The sequence below is a fragment of the Pseudozyma hubeiensis genome, assembly GCF_000403515.1.
Source record: "Pseudozyma hubeiensis SY62 DNA, scaffold: PHS33, whole genome shotgun sequence".
Lineage (NCBI taxonomy): Eukaryota > Fungi > Basidiomycota > Ustilaginomycetes > Ustilaginales > Ustilaginaceae > Pseudozyma > Pseudozyma hubeiensis.
Window position 1 is genome coordinate 71,507 of NW_012133815.1, and position 18,846 is coordinate 90,352.

The following is an 18,846-nucleotide window of genomic DNA, read 5'->3' on the forward strand; positions in this document are numbered from 1 at the left end:
TAGGGGGAAAGGTGAGTGATGAGGAGATGGTGACGGAGGAGTGGAAGATGATGGCGACGACGACGACGACGAACAAACCTCAAATTCGAGAATCGTGCGTGACCTTGTGCCAAAAAGTGTGACTGCACAGAGGCAGTAGATCTGTTCGGAAGCTGCGACCGATTTCTTCTCGTGTTTGGCTGGGATTGCAGCGCACATACTGGCGTTGCACCTTGGCTCCTGCATTGACCGTGCTCGACTCGGTTCCGGCTTGTTCCTCTGCTTTAGCCTTTTCAAGATTTAGGGCAGCAGCCCAGTCAAAGGCGATTTCAACCGCCAAGTCGATCACGAATTTCCCTTTTTGCCATCTCTCGCGCGAGAAAGTGGAAACAAGAAGAGAGGGATTTGGGTGCGTTTCGGCAGAGCGCGTCTTTTTTGCGCTTTTCTTGTTAGACACACAGCCAAAGCTCAGTTCGTGTGTGCTTCGAGTCAAGTTGACTCACATCGTTCAACACCATCACCACTTGCGACCCTTGTCCGAATCGACCCTATCACCCGCACAGGCATCACTCGGACTCGCATCGCATTCGAGGATACCTCACACTCACGACCGGATCGATTGGATCACCGACATCTTTCACCATGTCAGACGTTGACGCACTTCAGAATGCTGCTTCCTCCACTGCACCCGCAGAGCAGCAGAACGACTCGGCAGACTTGTTTGGAGGCATGAAGAAGAAAAAGAAGGACAAGAAGAAGCTTGACCTCGATCTCGACCTCGATGAAGATGACAACAAGGACGATGCTGCCGATGCAGACGCAGAGCAGTCCAACGCAGCCGCCGCAGAGGATGACGAGCTCAACGTACGTATTTTCCATAACCTACCTTGCTTGCCCAATGGGACATTCAACAGCCACTGACACTTGTTGCTACCTCTGCTCCCCTCCTTCACAGTTTGGCGAGTTGAAAAAGAAGAAAAAGTCCAAAAAGAAGGTTGCTCTCGACCTCGACGCTTTCGAAAAGGAGATCGGAGAGGCCGACGACCAACAAGACGACGCAGCAGAGCCTACCACCAACGACGCATACGCAGACGCAGATGACGAGGAACTCGGCGAAAACCCATTCGCACAAGACGCAGCAGACGATGCCGACGCACCCTCAAAGGACGACTCGATCGAGGCATGGCAGGGCACAGACCGCGATTACTCATATCAGGAGCTTCTCGGTCGTGTTTTCAAGACCCTCCGCGCACAGAACCCCGCTCTCTCTGGCGACAAGAAGAAGTTCACCATGGTCCCTCCTCAGGTCGCCCGAGACGGCTCCAAAAAGACCGTCTTCGCCAACGTCGTCGACATTTGCAAGCGTATGCACCGTCAGCCAGAGCACGTCATCCAGTTCCTCTTCGCCGAGTTGGGTACCATCGGATCCGTCGACGGCTCTCAGCGTCTCGTCATTCGCGGTCGTTTCCAGCCCAAGCAGATCGAGAACGTACTCCGAAGATACATTACCGAATACGTCATTTGCAAGACCTGCAAGCGTCCAGAGACAAAGCTCACCAAGGAAAACCGTATCTTCTTCGTCACCTGCGAAAAGTGTGGCTCCCAACGTTCCGTTGCCGCCATCAAGAGCGGTTTCCAAGCTCAAACTGGCAAGCGTTCGAAGGCCAGGGCTGCTGCAGGTGCTTGAAAGCGCTCTCTCCATCCTATCTATCGCCCACCCCACCTCAAAAGCGCACCGCCATCCAGTGCGTCTCTTATTGTCTTCACACATTGCATGATCATTCCCACATCTGTATTTGTTCATTCACTTTTGACATTGCCATTGTGTCCAGTCTCGTGTGCGGTCGCCGGCGCGTACCTTTCTGCCGTTTGACCCAGTGTGCTCCGTTGGAGTTGAGCTGATCGCTGTCTTGAGAATGCGGTCCAATCGGCTTGAAGGTCTCCGAAGACTATGACCTGATACTCGAAAGTGGCGCTGTATTTTGTCAAGGTTCGTATCTTGACTCGCGCACGACATCATTCGACGCAAGTCGTGCAGCCGCAAAGCTGTTCGACAGTGAAATCGATCTGGCGCAGCTTCTCCCTCGTCGTGTTGCTCTGAACCAAACGAAGAGCCCCTTCGGCATTGGCGCCCCTCTCCCTGCCGTCTCGAGAGCCAGTCACGCCGTGTCTCGACCCCTGGTGATCAACCAGGACCAAGCCAAGCCGCTAAGCTGCTGTTGCTGACCCATCCCCAAAATCGACGATGCCAACGCAGCCAGCCTCCGTGCAATCAACCTACGAAGTCGTTCTCTGACGTCGTGAGAATGACGCCCCGGGACACAACTGTCACCGACGCCTTATGAATTTTGCAACACTTTATTGAAACAGTCAACCTCAGCAAGGCACCGTTCTACTTAAAGACTTTTTCTAATGTTTCTTGGGACCATTGACGCTCTCATTTTTTTGGGTCGCAAAAGACGCAAGGCTTCTAGTCATTACACGGCTGTGTTTAGGAAAACTGACGACAAAACGCAAAGCTATGTGATAGGAAATTCATACCGAAGAAAGCGGATAGACTGATACATTTTATTCACTCGCGGCAGAATATCTCCCTGTAAATTGTTACGGTCATTCGATGAGTGCTTGCAAAATCACAATAAATCACAAGGAGTCCTTCATACTTGCTTGCTTGCGCTGAATGGTGAGCCTCGACAAGCAAGCAAATTTTGCTGCCTAAATGCAACGGGCTAGCAAAGGTGACCATTTCTTGTTCATGTTGCAATTACAAAACGCTACAACTCGTACATCCGTATGTAGGAAAGTGTTTTTCCCCCCTTCGTGGACGGGGCTTTGGGGGCCTGTATTTTGTGAACGCCTTGTCAATCTCGTTGTGACTCTCAACGGTATCCGATGAAGAAGTGAAATTTATTTACTGCCAGCATTGCCCAATAATCACGACGATTTGTCACGGTGTGGTGCCCACTTGAGACAAAAAAACAATATAGTGCCGTCAGGTACACGCTGACGGATTAAACATGCGAAGATTACCATCTTCATCGATTACATATGTTTACAAAAAGCATATCGTTTCGACAAAATTGCAACAGCATGAGCACGTCTGATCATAAATAAAAATATGCGCAGATATACTTTGAGACCCCAAGTCGCAAGATGGGTTTCGACGAGAATCGCGCACAACGTTATGCGCTAGTGTCATCAAATCTGGACTGTCGCAATTTTTTGCCGGCTCCGTCACCGCAGCTATCAAGTTATGGTATGCTCATAAGCATTTGGACGACAGCCATCGTCTTGCGGTGCTCACCAAAATTCACTATGACGCTGAGAAACAATCCCGTCCCTCGCCACTTTCTTTCTTGAGCCGTAGATGCATTATACTTTTTCGATCAGATTCCATAAATTGGCTGTAAATGTCATCCAGCGGGCTATAGCAAATTGTGTTGCGCGAAAACAATTCTACACAGCTGTACGGTACATGTTTTGGCGACAAAAGGGCCAAGAAATTTCATTCGAGTGGCGAAAACTGCCAAACACTTCGCTAGTCAGCAAAATATTACTAGACTTTGTTCTTCGCGAGCATGTCTGCATCCTTCAGTTGGTATAAGTGACGAGACGCTGGACAATGGGAGAGCAATGCCAGAGGCATAAGCCATTCACCAGGTGCAACGCAACGATCCAGTCTCGAAGTATGCACTTCGAAGCCCTTCGAGCCGATCTCTTAAGTCACTTCAGAGGAGTCGAATCAAGCCCGACCAGGTCAGTTCGAATGACGAACCTACATGGGTGTCAAGGCTGCGGTCTGGTATCGCACCGTCCTCTTCGAAGTCTTTGTACGGAACGGTCTCGGTGCCGGACTGATCTGGGACATCGGTCAGTCGGACACTGACCTGCCTGCTACAGCACAATTCGAATTCACAGAGGGCGTTGGCGAAGGGGTTCACCCCGACGAAGCCGTCATACTCACAAGAGCATCATCAACGCGCGTACATAACAATCCCTGCAGTGACAACCATCGATGGCAATTCCGTGACCTCATGATATGAATCTATACAAATGCAAAGTGAAGAGCGAAGAGCACGACAAGAGGTTTTGGGAATAGAAAGTGAAGCCGCCAAGCGTCTACAGCTGCTGCTCCATGAGCTCGCGATATCTGCCGCCTCGGGCGATGAGGTCTGCGTGCGTGCCGCTCTCGCGAATGTTGCCATCCTCGACCACAAAGATCCAATCGCACTTCCTGAGACTGCTCAGCCTATGCGCGATCGTGACAGTGGTCCTGTTGAGAGCAGCACGGTCAAGTGCACGCTGCACCTGAATTTCGGACTCGGCATCGAGAGCTGATGTCGCCTCATCGAGGAGTAGAATCTTGGGATCACGCAAGAGTGCTCGTGCTATGCAAAGGCGCTGCTTCTGACCGCCAGAGAGCTGGGAACCTTTGAAACCGATCTCGGTGTCAAAACCATTCGGGAGACCCCGCACAAAGTCAAGGATGTAGGCATCCTCGCACGCCCTCTCCAGCTGTTCCTGAGTGACGGAATCGGGGTCATTCGAGCCGAGCGAGAGATTCCAGCGGATGGTTCCTTCGTACAAGATCGGATCTTGCGAGACGTAGGCCATCTGCTGACGGAGAAGATGGATGGGCACCTGACGCACATCTACGCCTCCGAACTCAATGTTGCCTTGGCATGGGTCGTAGAAGCGCTGCAGCAATGCTAGGATGGAGCTTTTCCCGGATCCGGAGGTGCCACAGAAGGCAACGCTCTTTCCGGCAGGAATTGTGATGCTGAGCTCCTTGAGCGCGGGATGGTTCGGTCGCTGAGGATAGCGAAGCTCGATGGACGTGAGCGTGATGTCGCCGGATGCATAGCTGCCATCGAGCACTTTGGCCTTTGCAGCCTTGTCGAGCTCGGGCAAGCCGCTTTGATCGGCAACCAGCGGTTTGCGATTGATCCAGCCAGAGATGGTCTTGAACGAGTTGGTAGCACGACCGTAGTCCGGCACAAAAGTGAAGAGACGACCAGCCGAGAAAGCGGCGATGATGACAGCTTCGAATGACGCATAGAGCGCCGTGATACTGACTTCTTGCCTGCTAAGAAGCGTGCCGCCCCAGTAGAATACGAGGGCCGAGAGCAGCAGGACCATGGCTTGCGAAGCGGCAAAGCCTCCTGCGCCAAAGACGAGATATCGTGTACGTTTTGGATCGGCTCGTGCACGTTCGTCAAAGATTCGCATCGTCTCTGCCTCTCTGCCCAAGGCGGCGACAGTCTTGATGGCGTCAACGTTCTCAGAGACGTACGAAGCGGCACGATCTGCTGGTTTCTGAGCCACAGCCTCGTACTTTTCCAGCATGGCGATGTTGAGCCAACCCGAGAAGAAGAGCACAAAGATGGGAGCGAGGCAGACCACCGACGTTTTCCACGAGAGCACCAGACCCAATATGACGGAGCCAATGAGGTTGACGATGCCGATGACCACCTGCGCCAAGACCAGACCGGTAGCTGCTGCGACGTTGGCTGGATGGCTAGAAACAGCAGCACTCATGGCGCCACTGGCATGCTCCTCGGCGTCAAAGAAGCCGATCTCTTGTCGAATGAGAGAAGAGAGACCTTCCTTCTTCAGCTTCCTCATGACATGCTCAGAGGCAGTCTCGAGGAAGAAGCTTCCGACCAAGACGATGACGAGATCCGCAAGTGCCAAAGTGAGGAACCACAGCGCCCAGCGGTTGGTCTCGCTCTTGAGCCTCGCATTGTCGCCTTCAATCGAAAGCGAATTGACCGCATTTCCCGTAAGCCATCCGGCGATCGGGAAGCTGCCACCGGTCAAAGCAGCGCCAGCAACACCAATGGCGAACCACAGTTTTTGATCGTTGAGGTAGCGGAAGAAAGTCTTGCGGAGGCGGCGCTTCTCCTCTTTGCGCGCAGCCTTGCTGCGATTGTCGCTCTCTTTCCTCCCTGCAGGACTATCTGCGTCTTTGGGATCAGCCTTGGCTGGCAAGACTCCAGCAGCAGTACCTGCGGGGAGGGCAAGCTGAGCATCGTTGACGCCGACGGTCGCTTCCTGAGCGTGTTCGTGCAGCCCCAATGCGGTACCGGTGCGCCCCGAGAAGGTGCGGTAAGGCTTGTCTGAGGCCCGGCTGCTGCGGTGTGGTCGAGGAGCCATCGTTGGACGAGCATCGTGACGAGGCTCGAGTCGTTCAGGCACGACGGACGCAGAGCGAACCGTCGAAGCGCCGTCGACTCTCGTCATCGTGTCATCTGACAGTGCGTACATGGACCTCGAACGGTCGCGCTCCTGGAGCTCATCAAGCGGCTCGGCCGAGTCACTAGAAAGGGCATCCAACGACTCGCCCGACGATTTCGATGCTGGCTTTGCATCGACGTCCGCGAGCTTGGCGAGCTTGTTGACGTCTGAGTCGTTGTCCTCACTGCTAGCCTCGTAATCGGCGAGATGCCTTTGCTGCATCACCATGCTGCGATAGACACCCCCTTCGGCAGCTGCCTTGCTTTGCATCAGCGAATCGTGGGTACCTTGCTCGACGACTCGGCCATTCTTGAGCACCACGATGCTGTCCGCATGCTCGATTGTGCTGAGACGATGGGCGATGAGAATGGTAGTCATACCGCGTTCCTCCTGTTCCCGCTGCAAAGCGAGTTTGATCTTGCTCTCGGTGTCCGAGTCCAAGGCCGAGGTGCCTTCGTCGAGGCAGAGCAGACGAGGCTCCCGAACGAGAGCACGAGCGATGGCGACACGCTGACGCTGTCCTCCGGAGAGCAGACCGGTGCGTCCGCCAGAGACGGGCGTGTCCATGCCTTGAGGAAGCTTGGAGACAAAATGCCAGGCCTCCGCTTTCTGAAGCGCGCACATGACCTTGTCACGGATGGCGGCAGTTCGAGCAGCGTCATGCCCAGGAGCACTGGCATCTCCATCGACGTCAGGAAGGTACTCCCATTCGGTCCCTGTAAGACCGGTGGCGACGTTCTCAAAGACAGAAGCGGTGAAGAGCTGCGGATGCTGTTGCACAATAGCGATCTGCGATCGCAACCACCGAGTGTTGAGTTCGCGAACATCGTGACCGGCAAAGCGTACAGTTCCTGAGCCCTGAATCCGACCCTTGACGTCGGCGGCTGGGTCCGACGTCTCCGCATCTTGGCTGATCGGAGAGTCTTTCGACGATCTTGATCGGGTCAAGAATGATAGACCTTTGTTCTTCGCTTTGTCCTTTGTATGCTTTTCTGCGGGATCATTGTCGGCTTCAGCTTCCTTGTCCTCCTTGGCAGCTTGTTCGTCTTCGGCATCATGTGGGTGGGGTATGTTGGCAGTCTCTGGGTCGTACTCTCTGAGCAAAAGGCTGGTGATGGTAGACTTGCCCGAGCCCGAGGGGCCAACGAGTGCTGTGACCTTACCTGGCTCGAAGAGGATCGATACTTGCTTGAGACTGGCGACGTTGGGCCTCGAAGGGTAAGAGAAGGTGACGTGGTCCAGCTCGAAGCTCGGCGACCAATCCTTGGCGTCAGAAGTGGGAATGGTGCCCGTTTCTTGGCGGATGTCGATCTTGGGTTCGCGCTCGATGGCTCTCCTGACTTGCTTGAGGGCGGTCCAGGCGTCAAAGATGCTGGCGATGTGAGGAACAATGTTGGCGAGCGAGAACAAAGAATTGAAATAGTTCCAAAAGGTGGTGAGCACATCGCCGACGAGGACCTTGCCCTCGGCGATGTTGATGGCGCCCCACCAGAAAGCAAGAGAGTAGGTGAGATTGAGCATGAAGTAGACCGCGCTGGTTTCGAGACCACGAATGGCGGATTTGCGCATGCCGAGCTTCTCGAGTGGTTTGAGCATGAGCTTGTCAAAGTGTCTTTGCAGCTGCGCATCCATGCCAAAGGACTGAACGACGCGGACCGAGCCGAGGACCTGCTCGAGGAAGGTTGAAGCTCGAGCCTCGAGGCGGAGGGCAGGAGCGCCAACCGCCTCAGTGGCTTTACCAAGGATGGCGAAGATGATCATGGTGAGAGGAAGCAGGGCGAAGAGAACACCAGCAACCCTGGGCGACTTGATGAAACCGATGATGACGGCGACGAGCAAGGTAGCACCGGACCAGCAAAAGTAGCCAAGCTTTTCGCCAAAACCTGCACGAATGACCGAGATGTCCTTGCTGGCGCGGTTGGCGATCTCACCGGCGCCATGAAGATCAAAATGGGAGGCATCCTGAGCCAAGACCGAGGCGACGTAGGTGTGTCGGAGTCTTTGCGTGAGATCGTGAGAAGCGGTGGAGAAGCACGCGAGAAAGAGCCACGCCAGGAAGAACTCGCTGAAGCCGACAATGGTGCAAATCCAGCCGATGTAGGAAGAGGTATCACGGATCGTCTGAGGGCTCGCCGAGCCTGGTGTGACTCTGTTGGTGTAGACACCGTAGAGCAGATCGAGGGCGGGCATACCGCATCCTGCCAAAAGAGCTGCGACGAACCCGATAGCGTACAGGACGCCTGGATGTCGCAAAAATGCATGCGGCGATTGAAACGGTGATGGTATGGCCGGACAGAAGGAGAAGAGGTAGAGCAGCGTCGGCAAGCGCGTTCGATGGGCCTCGAAGGGAAGTCGCGCAACGGCTCGAGCGCCAGCTTTGTGAAGCGCCTGCATGGCCGGCGCTTGTTGTGCTTGTTGCGACTGCTGCTGCTGCTGATCGATCATGGTGTCGATGATGGCAGCATCTGGGAATGTGGCCAGGTAGGATTGGGTTGTGCCGATGATTCTCGTTTTCTAGTAGGATGAAGGTGGAGCTGAGTGGACCGCTGTTGCTCTAGGTCTGATGTGATGGTGGAGCTCCTCGAGGAATGGACTGAGCCTCACCTCGGACGTGATGTCTAGCGAGCGGAATGGCGGTATCGGTGTGATGCGAGAGAGAGAAAGCTCGGTCACAAAAGTGTGGCAGCTGTCAGAGTCTATCCGGATGAGCCGATGCTCGGTCACTTTTTTATCCTTCTTGTTTGCTCTGCTCGCTGAGCCCTTGTTTGCCGTGCTCTTTCCGCGGTAAATGATCTCACTTGGCATCAACGTTCCCATGGCTTGGGTTCGGCGTCACTGCCGAGGGTACGTAACGCGCCAGCCTGAAATCTAGACGCGTGAGCCGCCAAGCGCCACTCCTCACCCGCGATTCGCTTTGATTTCGTCGAAACGCGCGTTCTTAGCGAGAATTCTCGCTTCGTGTCTCCATGAATCGCATCTCGCCTTGAAATGCGGATCGACGACTCAAAGTACAGTAGGACAGTTGTGAGTCTGTGCGATTCTATAGCTGTGCTGTACATCGCTCGAATATAAAGCTCTCGTCTCCTTGCCGTTCAGACAGTATCATTCGCGATAAGCAGCGGCTTGATCGAGGTCAGAGCCTTATCTTTGATCGTTCTCTGCACGGTCAACTTACCAGCATGCAGACATCGAAGCAAGGTAGGTTGTGAATGTGCCTTCCATGACCTCATTGCGACGTTTGCAAACATCACCCGAGGTGTCAGTCTTGCCTTCTGCATTGCACTCGGTCGGCGCTGCTTTGATCTCAACTGCAATCGTCCAGTCTCATGGGCATCAAATTACGGATCAACGGCATTCGTTTGACCACCCACGCGTCATCGAGTCGGATCATCTTTCTCTTCATCCCCTCTGTGGTCAGTCTCTTCTAGCATTAGCTCATGCATACCGAAGTCACAGTTTTGATCGAACAGCCTAGTGTGATTTGATGCCTTCGTATTTGGCCGTGTTGCAGTTTCTTCACGCAGCAATCATGCCAACGAAGCCTCAATCAGCCGACCTTTCCGCTGCGCCCTCCCACCTTACCCCCGCTAGTCGGTGGCAGCAAAGGCGCGACCCCGATCCAATCTCCCCCCTTACCCCTACTCAACACCGTGTAAACGCTCTTGAGCATCGGTGTTCCCGCCACCGACGGCAGGAAAGGATTCGTAGTCCCCACCAGCAAACTTAAACACCCCGGCATCGTGACATCGTTGCTCTGCATCAGTATATCCGAATCCTTGACGCCGACCTTTGTGCCGTCTGGCAGGATCATCTGCACGCCGAGCTTGGTGCTGCACGGCATCGAGTAGACGATGGGTTCGGCGGCGGTTTTGTTGAACTGCAGACCGGGTCGACTCATGATGGTGTCGACTTGGGCTGCAGGTAGCATCGAGACGGAAGAGCCCGTGTCGACAAGCAGGTCTATGGGGTCTGTGGCGGGGGCGCTAGGAGCGGTGACGCTACTGCCGGACAGAAGCCAACCGTCGTCCGCTTGGACGTTGATCTGCTGCAGCTTGGGATACTTGATGTAGTCGAATCCGCCGACCTCCAGCGTGGCATTCTCGCCCAGGTCGAGCGCGATCGTCTGATCGAATCTGCGGTCTGCCTTTCCCAAGCTTTCTAGAATCGGCTCTGGTGCTGCATCCACCTGGCGACCTAGACCCAGCAGTCCATCATGCTCGAGCTGCCCATCCTTTTCAAAAGTCTTGTTGGCGCCTCCGATCGTAGCCGTTCTGATGGTCAATTCGCCCAGGCTGACCACGTCTGTGTACAGCATGAGATCCATCTCTCCATCGCCATATGCTTCGTGGTCGCTTCGCAACTTCTTGCTGGTCGTCGATTTGGCAGGGTTGTAGGACTTCTTCGTCGCCACTCCAGGGCAATCTTTCTCGGAACACGACGAGTCGACCGCCCAGGCGAGCATCGAGCCGGTGTCGGCAGTCAAGTTGAAGAGCTGGGCGGGCGTTCCCATTCCGACGACCACATTGTACGTCTGACCGAGCATCTTGGGATACCCACCGACAGCGTGCATGGGTAAAACCGTACCGCGGTGACGGACAGGTCGAGGTCGAGCGGCTGGAGCGGCTGGAACGGCCAGCTTTAGTTGTCCATACACGCCGTCAGCCTTGCCACGTCCTTCTTTCTTACGCTCCACCCACGATGCGTATCGTGCAGCTAGGTGCTCGTAGCCTGCCTTGACGTCGGCAGTGTTGATGGACGCTTGCTCGATACGCTCTGCACGAGATGTCCAAAGACAGCTCATGCATATGAGCACAGCAAGAAAGGCCGCTTTGCTTGGAAGGGTCATCTTTGGGAAGATTCTGGGAGCGAGTGAGCTGGTCACAGCAGACTTGCAAATCGCAGCTCCATATATACGCGCAACACTGTTTTGGTGGCGTCACTTTAACCCAGCCTTGAAGGCAGGCTGAAAGCAAGTCGTCAGTCCCACACAACTTCATCTCACCAGCCTGACCTGTCACACCTGACTCACTTCCGAGAGTTCACCAAAGACACAACCTCGCAGATCCAGGGTCTCATTGAACAAAGAGTCTGTGCCACACGCCGCACGGCAGGCTTGGCCTTCATCTTCCAAATTGAGCCGCGGCTCGAACGGCATCTTTATCCCACTCACAGACTCGGAGAGCTCAGACGCAGTCACTCATCGGGTGGGAACCGGTTGCAGAGCCAAGACTTTCTTTCAATTTAAGTGCGCCGTCCAGAGGGGAACAACATCATTTCGACTCCTCACAACGACGCCAGCTCATCCCTCCTCTGCTTGCCGATCTCCACCTTTGCATCCTTTATACCTTTCTTCTGCCAGTCGTTGACGATCAGCTCGTCGCCCTCTTGCATTCCTGTAGCTTTGACGAATTCGATCTCGTGCGCGCTGTATGAGTTGCAACAGTAGAGAGAAAGTCAGTATCTTCTTGTCAGATGCACGGTGAATGAAGGAAAGGAAGAGAGAGACTTACAGCACGACCATGACATCCGAGCACGCTTCCAGGCGAGTCAGCGCGCTGAGGGTTCTCATCGACTTATCCGGGAAGTCTTGCATGCAAGACACGTTGTCGTTCGGGATGGCGCGATCGGTGACGGCATGTGCGCTGGTTCGATCGAAGTAGCCCGGTGTAGCGCGTTTGTCCGTGTCGCTGGAATACGAGCCGTCGTACTTGACGGCTGAGGAGCTGAGGGACTCGGCGTCGAGTTGGAGAGGCGGGGGGAGTGGGTGGTAGAGCGCTTGTTGGTGAGCTGCGTCGCCGGAGAGCAGCACGTAGGACGGTTTGGGCTCGGATGTGGTTTTGGCGATGAGGACCATGTGACCGTGACAATGCTATGTCGAACAAAGATGATCAGTTCAGGGTCAGCGCTCAACGGCATAACTTGGTTTCGCCTCGGAGAAAGCAACTTACACCTTCAGCAGAAGCGACGTACACGCTCCCATCACCAAAGAAATCCCAAGCTTTGTCGAATGGTCCTACTTTTGCGTCCTTGATTCGACTCTTGAACTTGTCACCGACGCTACTGGTTGCGATTTGATCCATCTCGACGAAAGTGCGATCCTTGAGGAAGCTGGTTGGGAAACTCATGAGACCCTTGTCACCTTTCAGTGCAGCATCTTCACCTCCTCCGACCCAGTCCATCGTACCGGGACCGACGAACACCGGAAGCGAAGTGGGGAAGTCCAACAGGTTGCCGTAGTGATCCATGTGGGCGTGGCTGATGATGATACCGGAGAGACCTATGGCCTGGATCGAGTCGACGTTGAACTTCTTCAAGAGGACGTTCTTCAGTTGACCATGGTCGTGCAGTTCCGGAGCGAGGAACTTGACAGTGCCGCTCGAAAAGACTTTTGGCAGCACAGAGAAGTCCTGCAGCATTCAACCAAGATGTACCGATCAGTATACTGAGATCCCTGCAGCAGAGGTTATGAATCGACTTACGTTGCACATTCCCAGATCCCAGAGCCACTTTTCGCCCGTAGGCTCGTGCTCGATGAGTGCGCTCAGGATCGGAAGTTCCACCGGTTGCTTTGCCTTCTCGAGTCGTCGCTTGACATTCGTGTCCCAGGTGTCATCTGCCCATGCCTGACGGTAGCTCTTGATGGTGCCGAGATGGAAGAGCGTCACCGTCACCTTGGCATCCGAAGCTGCGTCTGCGAGGGTGTGAAAGGGGAGCGAGCTCGGATCGACGCGAGCGGATGCAGGAATGTGCTTGGACCCCGTGACCGAGTCGGTGGTCACACAGCTCTCGAAGCACATGACTGCAAAGCTTGGTGGTGATGCAGTCGAGATCGGGGGTGGTGGGACAGGGAGAAGAAAAGGGTTGCGGCAATGGAAATGAAGTGGAAAACAATGTGCACGGCCTTCAATGACGCACACCCGAGAGAAGATAGCCGCCGGCAAGTTACGCCGACAGTAATCAAGCCACACGACATCCCGCATAATTGAGTTGGAGAGAAAATGAATTTTCCTTGAAATACAGTTTAGGATTTACGTCCAACAACGCCAACGGCAGCAGAGCCACTGTCTGATGATGTATCGCGGCAATCCAGATGAGTCCTTCTCCAACGATCAGGTTTTTGCTGCCAATCACTGAGGCTTGTTGGCAACGCTCGCAGCGTCCGAAGCATGTCCGCTCCTGCTGCTCGATGTCTCTTCACCAGGAGAAGCAGATCCAGCTTCCGTGTCGATGATTGCCTCGAACAGACCAATCTTTTCGGCCTCGGCTTCGATCTCGGCGGCGCTGAGTTTGGGCATCTCCTTGGCGACTCGGTAGGCCGGCTTGTGCTCCAGGTGCGCCTTGGCAAAGATGAGATCGATCTCTTCCAGTCGTCGGCCAGCGGTCTCGGGATAGAAGAGGAAGATGATCGGGATCCAGATGAAGTTCATCAGCGCGAAGAAGAGGTACGCTCCCCATCGCGTTGAACTGATGAAGAGCGGCGTGAACATGACGACCGCAAAGTTGCAGATCCAGTTGGTGCACGTAGATACCGACACCGCAGCTGTACGAGTTCGCAGAGGCGAGATTTCGGGCGGATAGACCCACGGCAGCTGCAACACTGACCAGGCAAAGAAGAAGATGTAGAGGTACAGACCTACGGCAGCTCCCTTGGCGTTGTTCGGGGTATCGGGTGCAGCAAGGCATGCCATGGTGATGATGAACGAGATTCCTTGTCCAGAGGCACCGATGAGGAACAGCGGTCGTCGGCCAAGCTTCTCGACTGTGAAGAACGAAGGGATCGTTGAAAGGGCGTAAACCGTGGCGAAAACACCTCCCAACACCAAAGACATCCTCCTTGACTGTCCCAGCGATGTTTCGAAGAGCACAGTTGAGTAATAGATCGCGGCGTTACATCCCGTAAATCTTTTTCGCGTAAAGAACGAGAATAATGGCGTGGCAGCAGAAGTCAAGGCAAAGTGGATGGTGACAGGATGCAATACATATGTTGTTTCTGTCAGTGACCGAACTCGTGGATTTCGTGTGCTGAAAGACCTGTACTCACTGTTGGAAGAACTGCGTAGAAGCGCCAATGACCATCCTGTTGAAGTGCTGCGTTTTGCCGTTGGTGAAGAGCTCGGAGAGACCGCCCTGACCACCGGTCTTCTGGATGGTATCTCGAATGATCCTCGCCTCGGTCTCGACCTCTTCCTTGCTAGCTGCGTCGCCTTCGAGTGCGAACAGAACCTGCTTGGCTTCGTCCGAACGGCCCTGAGCAATAAGCCATCGTGGAGACTCGGGCAAGTTGAACGCGCCAATAAAGACCATGAGAGCAAAGACGATCTGAAAGGCGATGGGAAAACGCCATTGGACGCTGCTGTTGACGTACGACATGCCGAAATCAAGCCAGTAGGCTACGAGCGTGCCTACTGCAATGAAAGTTCCCTCTAGGTTGACGAGGAGACCACGGTTCTTAGGCTTGGACATCTCGGATTGCCAGACGGGGATGGTGGCGGTGTTCATCCCATTTCCGAGTCCCGAGATTACTCGACCGACGACGAACTGTCCGAGTGCCCAGTGGCCCTTGAAAGGCGTGATGGAGATGATTGTCCCAATGATCATCAGCACGGCTCCAACGAGCATCAGAGGTCGTCGTCCAATTTTTTCGCCACGGAGGAGAGTGAAAATGGCACCAAAGAAGCAGCCGAGCTCGTAGCAGCTGACGACCGCACCTTGAATGACCGTAGCACGGTGCGAACTGCCAGCGGTCGGTGGGAACTCTTCGTTGAACTTGGTGCCAGTGATGATTCCGCTCATCAAACCTTGGTCAAATCCGAACAAACTGAAGCCTATAACAGAGGTGGTGGTGATGGCCCATCGCAGGCTTCGCCCGCGAAGGCCCATCGTGTTAGTGCGAGATGCCAGACCCGGCATTTTGTTGGAGTTGAAGGTTCAAGCTGGTGATGGTGGTGAAATGAAGGTGGGACGGAACGAGTGTGGGGTTGAGCTTATGAAGGAATCGAGTGGGGAACCTCCTCGTGGCCTCCTCACTCGTGGCTCACACGCACACACGCTAGCGCAAGTCTGCAAAGAAGTTCGAGCGAACGACAGTTGCATCTCCAAGGGTGCGTCACGCGCAGACTTATTCACAAGCGAGATTACAACTAGGGCTAGCGAAGTCGACAGGTATCACAAACCGGACGATGAAGTCACCGGTTGTTTGTATTGGAAAACACTCTCTCGCTGTGCAATCTGTGACTTGTGCGGAATATTTTTTTGCGGAGTCGATTTGTGCGGAGAAAAAGAAAGAAAAATGCAAATGCAGGCAGAGATCTGCCATCGTGGGGTTCACTCCCCCCGCCGCCACGGTCACTGTAGCGGCGGTCAGAGCGGCTCTCGGCTCAAGAAACGAGACGGCGATTCGAACACTGCACATGCGCATGCATCGCTTCCCCCTCGCTTCGATCCTCGTCCAATAAAATTCGTCGAAAACCCTCGCTTGCAGCAATTCGACCTTTGCCCATCCCTGCCAGCGCGGGGGAAAACACGGAGCTTGCTCTTAACAACACACACGCGATGATGGCATACTCGATGGAATTTGGAGCTCCGCCGCAAACATTCACGAAAAATACCTTTCTGGTCCCGAGCTCACTCTTCCGGATATTTCGCCGCCTTTGACCGGTTTCGACATTGGTCCGATCAACGCCGAAGTCAGAACAGCTCCAGATGGATCGCCATGCACGAGCACATGTCGAGATTCGCTTGACAAGCTCATCCGTCCGGTACCACCTTCACCAAATTACGTCCCATTGTGCGATATAAACTTGAATGCAAACAACATGGCAAATTGCACTACAGGGTTGCGCTATACCTCAGAAGTATGGTCATTGACAAGCAATGTTGTTTGCAACGTCGATTCTACATTGCACTCCGGCGCATCAGTAATCAAACGGAACCTCACCCACGCCACCCACCAACCCACCTCCAGCCACGGGAGCGACAAAATCGCTCAGATCAAAAGCATTAATATCCCTCCTGGCGCACTTGCTCGCCAGATCGCTCCTATTCAGCAACTCCAGTGCCACCCTGAACGTCTCCCACAAGCTCCCACTTGTCGCCGTGCCCTTCTCCGCCGCTACGCCCAGTGTCTCCGCTTCCGCCTGCTGCAACGTCAACGCCGTATAAATGTGCTCCGCTGCGTCCTGGTACATCTTGAGGTTGAGACACGAGATGCTCAAATTGAAATGACACCTCACGAATTCGGGCTGAAGGTTCAACGCGTGGTGGTAGTACTGGATCGCTTCGGCACTACGTCCGGAGTTGGACAGCGTAGCTCCCAGTCGGTTGTACAGCAACCAGTCTTGAGGTCGAACGGATAGCGCGGTGGAGAAACAATCCACTGCCTTATCGTAATCTTCGCTCGAGTTGAAGATGACACCGAGGGCCACCTGAACATCGGCATCGATCTCGCCGCTCTCGCCTCCGCTGCGCACCATGGCGATGAGCAGGTTCGTGAGGCGCGAGTGCTTCTCCACCACCGACGCCGATGTGCTGTGCGACGAAACGCTATCGCTGCGAGCACGCTGGTCGGCCGCGTTGGCGGCGGCAAGCTCGGCCTTGGTGCGTTGGACCACCTGGGCGTACTTGTCGTTGCTGTCAATCCACTTCTCAATGGCCTCGTAGGCCGCGGTACGGTCGTTTTCGTTGGTGTAGCTGACAGCGAGCGCCAGCCACGCGTCCCTGAGATTTGCATCGAGGTCGAGCGCCTTACGCAGCGCTGCGATGGCTTGCACCTCTCGCTCATTCTCCTGCTGCTTGACACCGAGGTCGAACCATGCCGAAGCGTCCTGCGGGTTCTGCTGCACCGCCGCTTCCTTCTCGAGCACCGACTCGAGACCCGCCGGCAAGCCGCCAGCGTGGGCAGCGTGATGGCGCGTCGAGGCGATGTACGGGTTGTCGCTCAGGAAGCGGTAAGCCGGTGCGGGTTGCATGGATGTCGCGGTGGCTTCGGAGCGTTGTGGCAGCGTGACAGGTCGTATACCGGCAGAGGTGACCTCGAAATTATCCCAATCGCTCTGCAACTTGTCCCATTCGGCCGTCTGCGCACCTGGATACCCTCTGCCCTTTGTGCCCTCCCATCTACGGCCGACGAAATCGACCTCGTCGTCGTCCATCTGGTCGAGCGGTCGATTCATGTCCTCCTCCCACCGTCTGTTGAAGGTGCTGGCGTGCGGAATGTTGGCACCTAGGCGTTGGTATCGCTCGAACTCTTGGGCGTCAGCATCATCCTCACGCATCCTGGCGGTGACATCGCCGCCGTCACCGACAAAGGCCTGAGCACTCTCGCTCATAGCCTGGCGTTCGATGGACTGGCTGCGTGCATCTTCCTCCGCCCACATATCGTTGAGCGCCTGTTGGTTTTGAATGTGCTGCTCGTTGCGGAGATGCTGGGGCAGGTCGGATTGCTGGACGTTGTTCTTGGCCAGAGCCTCCTGCACGCTGGGCGACAAATGCGACAGTCCACCGTTGGCTGCCATCTGATTCGCCCACGAGTACGCTTCCTGCTGCGATTGCGGCTGCGACTGCTGGACGCTCGAGGATGTGCTGAAATCGTGCGCTCGAGATTTGCCCTTATCGAGCGTAGAGGCGGCGGCGTCGGCATTCTCGACGATATTGTCGCCCTGGATGCCCGCCTGCTTGTCACGTATCTTGCGCATGAGATCGAGGAAGTTGCTCTGGCGGAACTTTGAGCTCTGATCGTGCTCGACAGACGAAACGAGCCTACCCGCGGTCCGTGCAAGTTCATCTCGCTCTTGCGGATCAGCGTAGTCGACCTTCTCGGTGGGTCTTGCGTCGGTCATGGCTACTGGTGCCGGTTGATCGGGCTTTGATGAGGCCTCGAAAGCGGTGAAAGCCTCTGCCCACTTTGCATTGTCGAGCTGTGGTGCTGCTGTCGAGTTGATCTGGTGCTGCTGTTGCTGTTGCGGTGCGTGATCCTGCATGTGGCTTGGCGAGAAATGCATGCTGGGCGCGGTGTGAGGCATGGACATCATACCCATACGCATGCCCATGGGAATGACATTGGGGTGGACTGCGTGGGTTGAGTGTGGTTCCATGTGCATCTGTTGGGTGGGCTGCGACCGGACGCTAGATTGCGAGGACTCAGCGCTGAGAAAGTCGGTGGCCCAACCAGACTGAGCAGAGGCACGGGGAGCCTGTGCGGTGGTGTTCCTGGAGAAAGCGGGACGAAAGCTGGCTTCGAGATCAGCCATGCTAGGCGCAGGTCCCGGTCGGTGGTGCTGACTCTGCACGGGCATGCGCGATCCGCTCGGGAGGTTGCCACGCAGCTGCGAGACGTCAAAAGCATCGTGGAGGTTGCTCTGCTGAGCCAGAGGTGCTTGCTGGGACGGAGAGTTGAAGAAGGCAGGCTGCTCCTGCGACGAGGAGGCCACCGGACCATGTGAACGAAACGAGGGGCCTTGTTGCTGAGCGTATGGGTTCGAGGCAAAAGTGTCTTGCTGCGCACCGCGATCCTGACCAAAACGTTTGCCGATGTTTTGCAACGGATTGGACGGGCCGCAGCCAGCACCGCCCGAGATAAGGTCGGACATGGACATGGTTGGCCACGACACGCGCGCCGACGTCAAGCAATGT

The 18,846-nt window shown here is 55.2% G+C and overlaps 6 protein-coding genes across 6 annotated transcripts; 1 reads left to right on the top strand and 5 right to left on the bottom strand.

Annotated features, from left to right (window-relative positions):
* Positions 1-47: 47 nt before the first annotated feature.
* Positions 48-1,666, top strand: PHSY_003285 (translational initiation factor; the record flags this gene model as incomplete). Its single annotated transcript, XM_012333906.1, has 3 exons — positions 48-94; positions 543-843; positions 935-1,666. 3 exons carry the CDS (start codon positions 48-50, stop codon positions 1,664-1,666), a joined length of 1,080 nt encoding a protein of 359 aa, XP_012189296.1.
* Positions 1,667-4,098: 2,432 nt separating this feature from the next.
* PHSY_003286 (multidrug resistance protein 1, 2, 3) lies at positions 4,099-9,033 on the bottom strand (the record flags this gene model as incomplete). Its single annotated transcript, XM_012333907.1, has 2 exons — positions 4,099-8,730; positions 8,821-9,033. The coding sequence occupies 2 exons, from the start codon at positions 9,031-9,033 to the stop codon at positions 4,099-4,101; spliced, it is 4,845 nt and encodes a 1,614-aa protein (XP_012189297.1).
* A 730-nt stretch (positions 9,034-9,763) lies between these two features.
* Positions 9,764-13,196, bottom strand: PHSY_003287 (hypothetical protein; the record flags this gene model as incomplete). The annotated part of the gene is made up of 5 exons (XM_012333908.1): positions 9,764-10,989; positions 11,562-11,641; positions 11,727-12,085; positions 12,165-12,623; positions 12,696-13,196. 5 exons carry the CDS (start codon positions 13,194-13,196, stop codon positions 9,764-9,766), a joined length of 2,625 nt encoding a protein of 874 aa, XP_012189298.1.
* Positions 13,197-13,343: 147 nt separating this feature from the next.
* PHSY_003288 (sugar transporter) lies at positions 13,344-14,045 on the bottom strand (the record flags this gene model as incomplete). The annotated part of the gene is made up of 1 exon (XM_012333909.1): positions 13,344-14,045. The coding sequence occupies one exon, from the start codon at positions 14,043-14,045 to the stop codon at positions 13,344-13,346; it is 702 nt and encodes a 233-aa protein (XP_012189299.1).
* Positions 14,046-14,253: 208 nt separating this feature from the next.
* On the bottom strand, positions 14,254-15,096 carry PHSY_003289 (sugar transporter; the record flags this gene model as incomplete). Its single annotated transcript, XM_012333910.1, has 1 exon — positions 14,254-15,096. The coding sequence occupies one exon, from the start codon at positions 15,094-15,096 to the stop codon at positions 14,254-14,256; it is 843 nt and encodes a 280-aa protein (XP_012189300.1).
* Positions 15,097-16,130: 1,034 nt separating this feature from the next.
* PHSY_003290 (hypothetical protein) lies at positions 16,131-18,809 on the bottom strand (the record flags this gene model as incomplete). The annotated part of the gene is made up of 1 exon (XM_012333911.1): positions 16,131-18,809. The coding sequence occupies one exon, from the start codon at positions 18,807-18,809 to the stop codon at positions 16,131-16,133; it is 2,679 nt and encodes an 892-aa protein (XP_012189301.1).
* Positions 18,810-18,846: the final 37 nt, after the last annotated feature.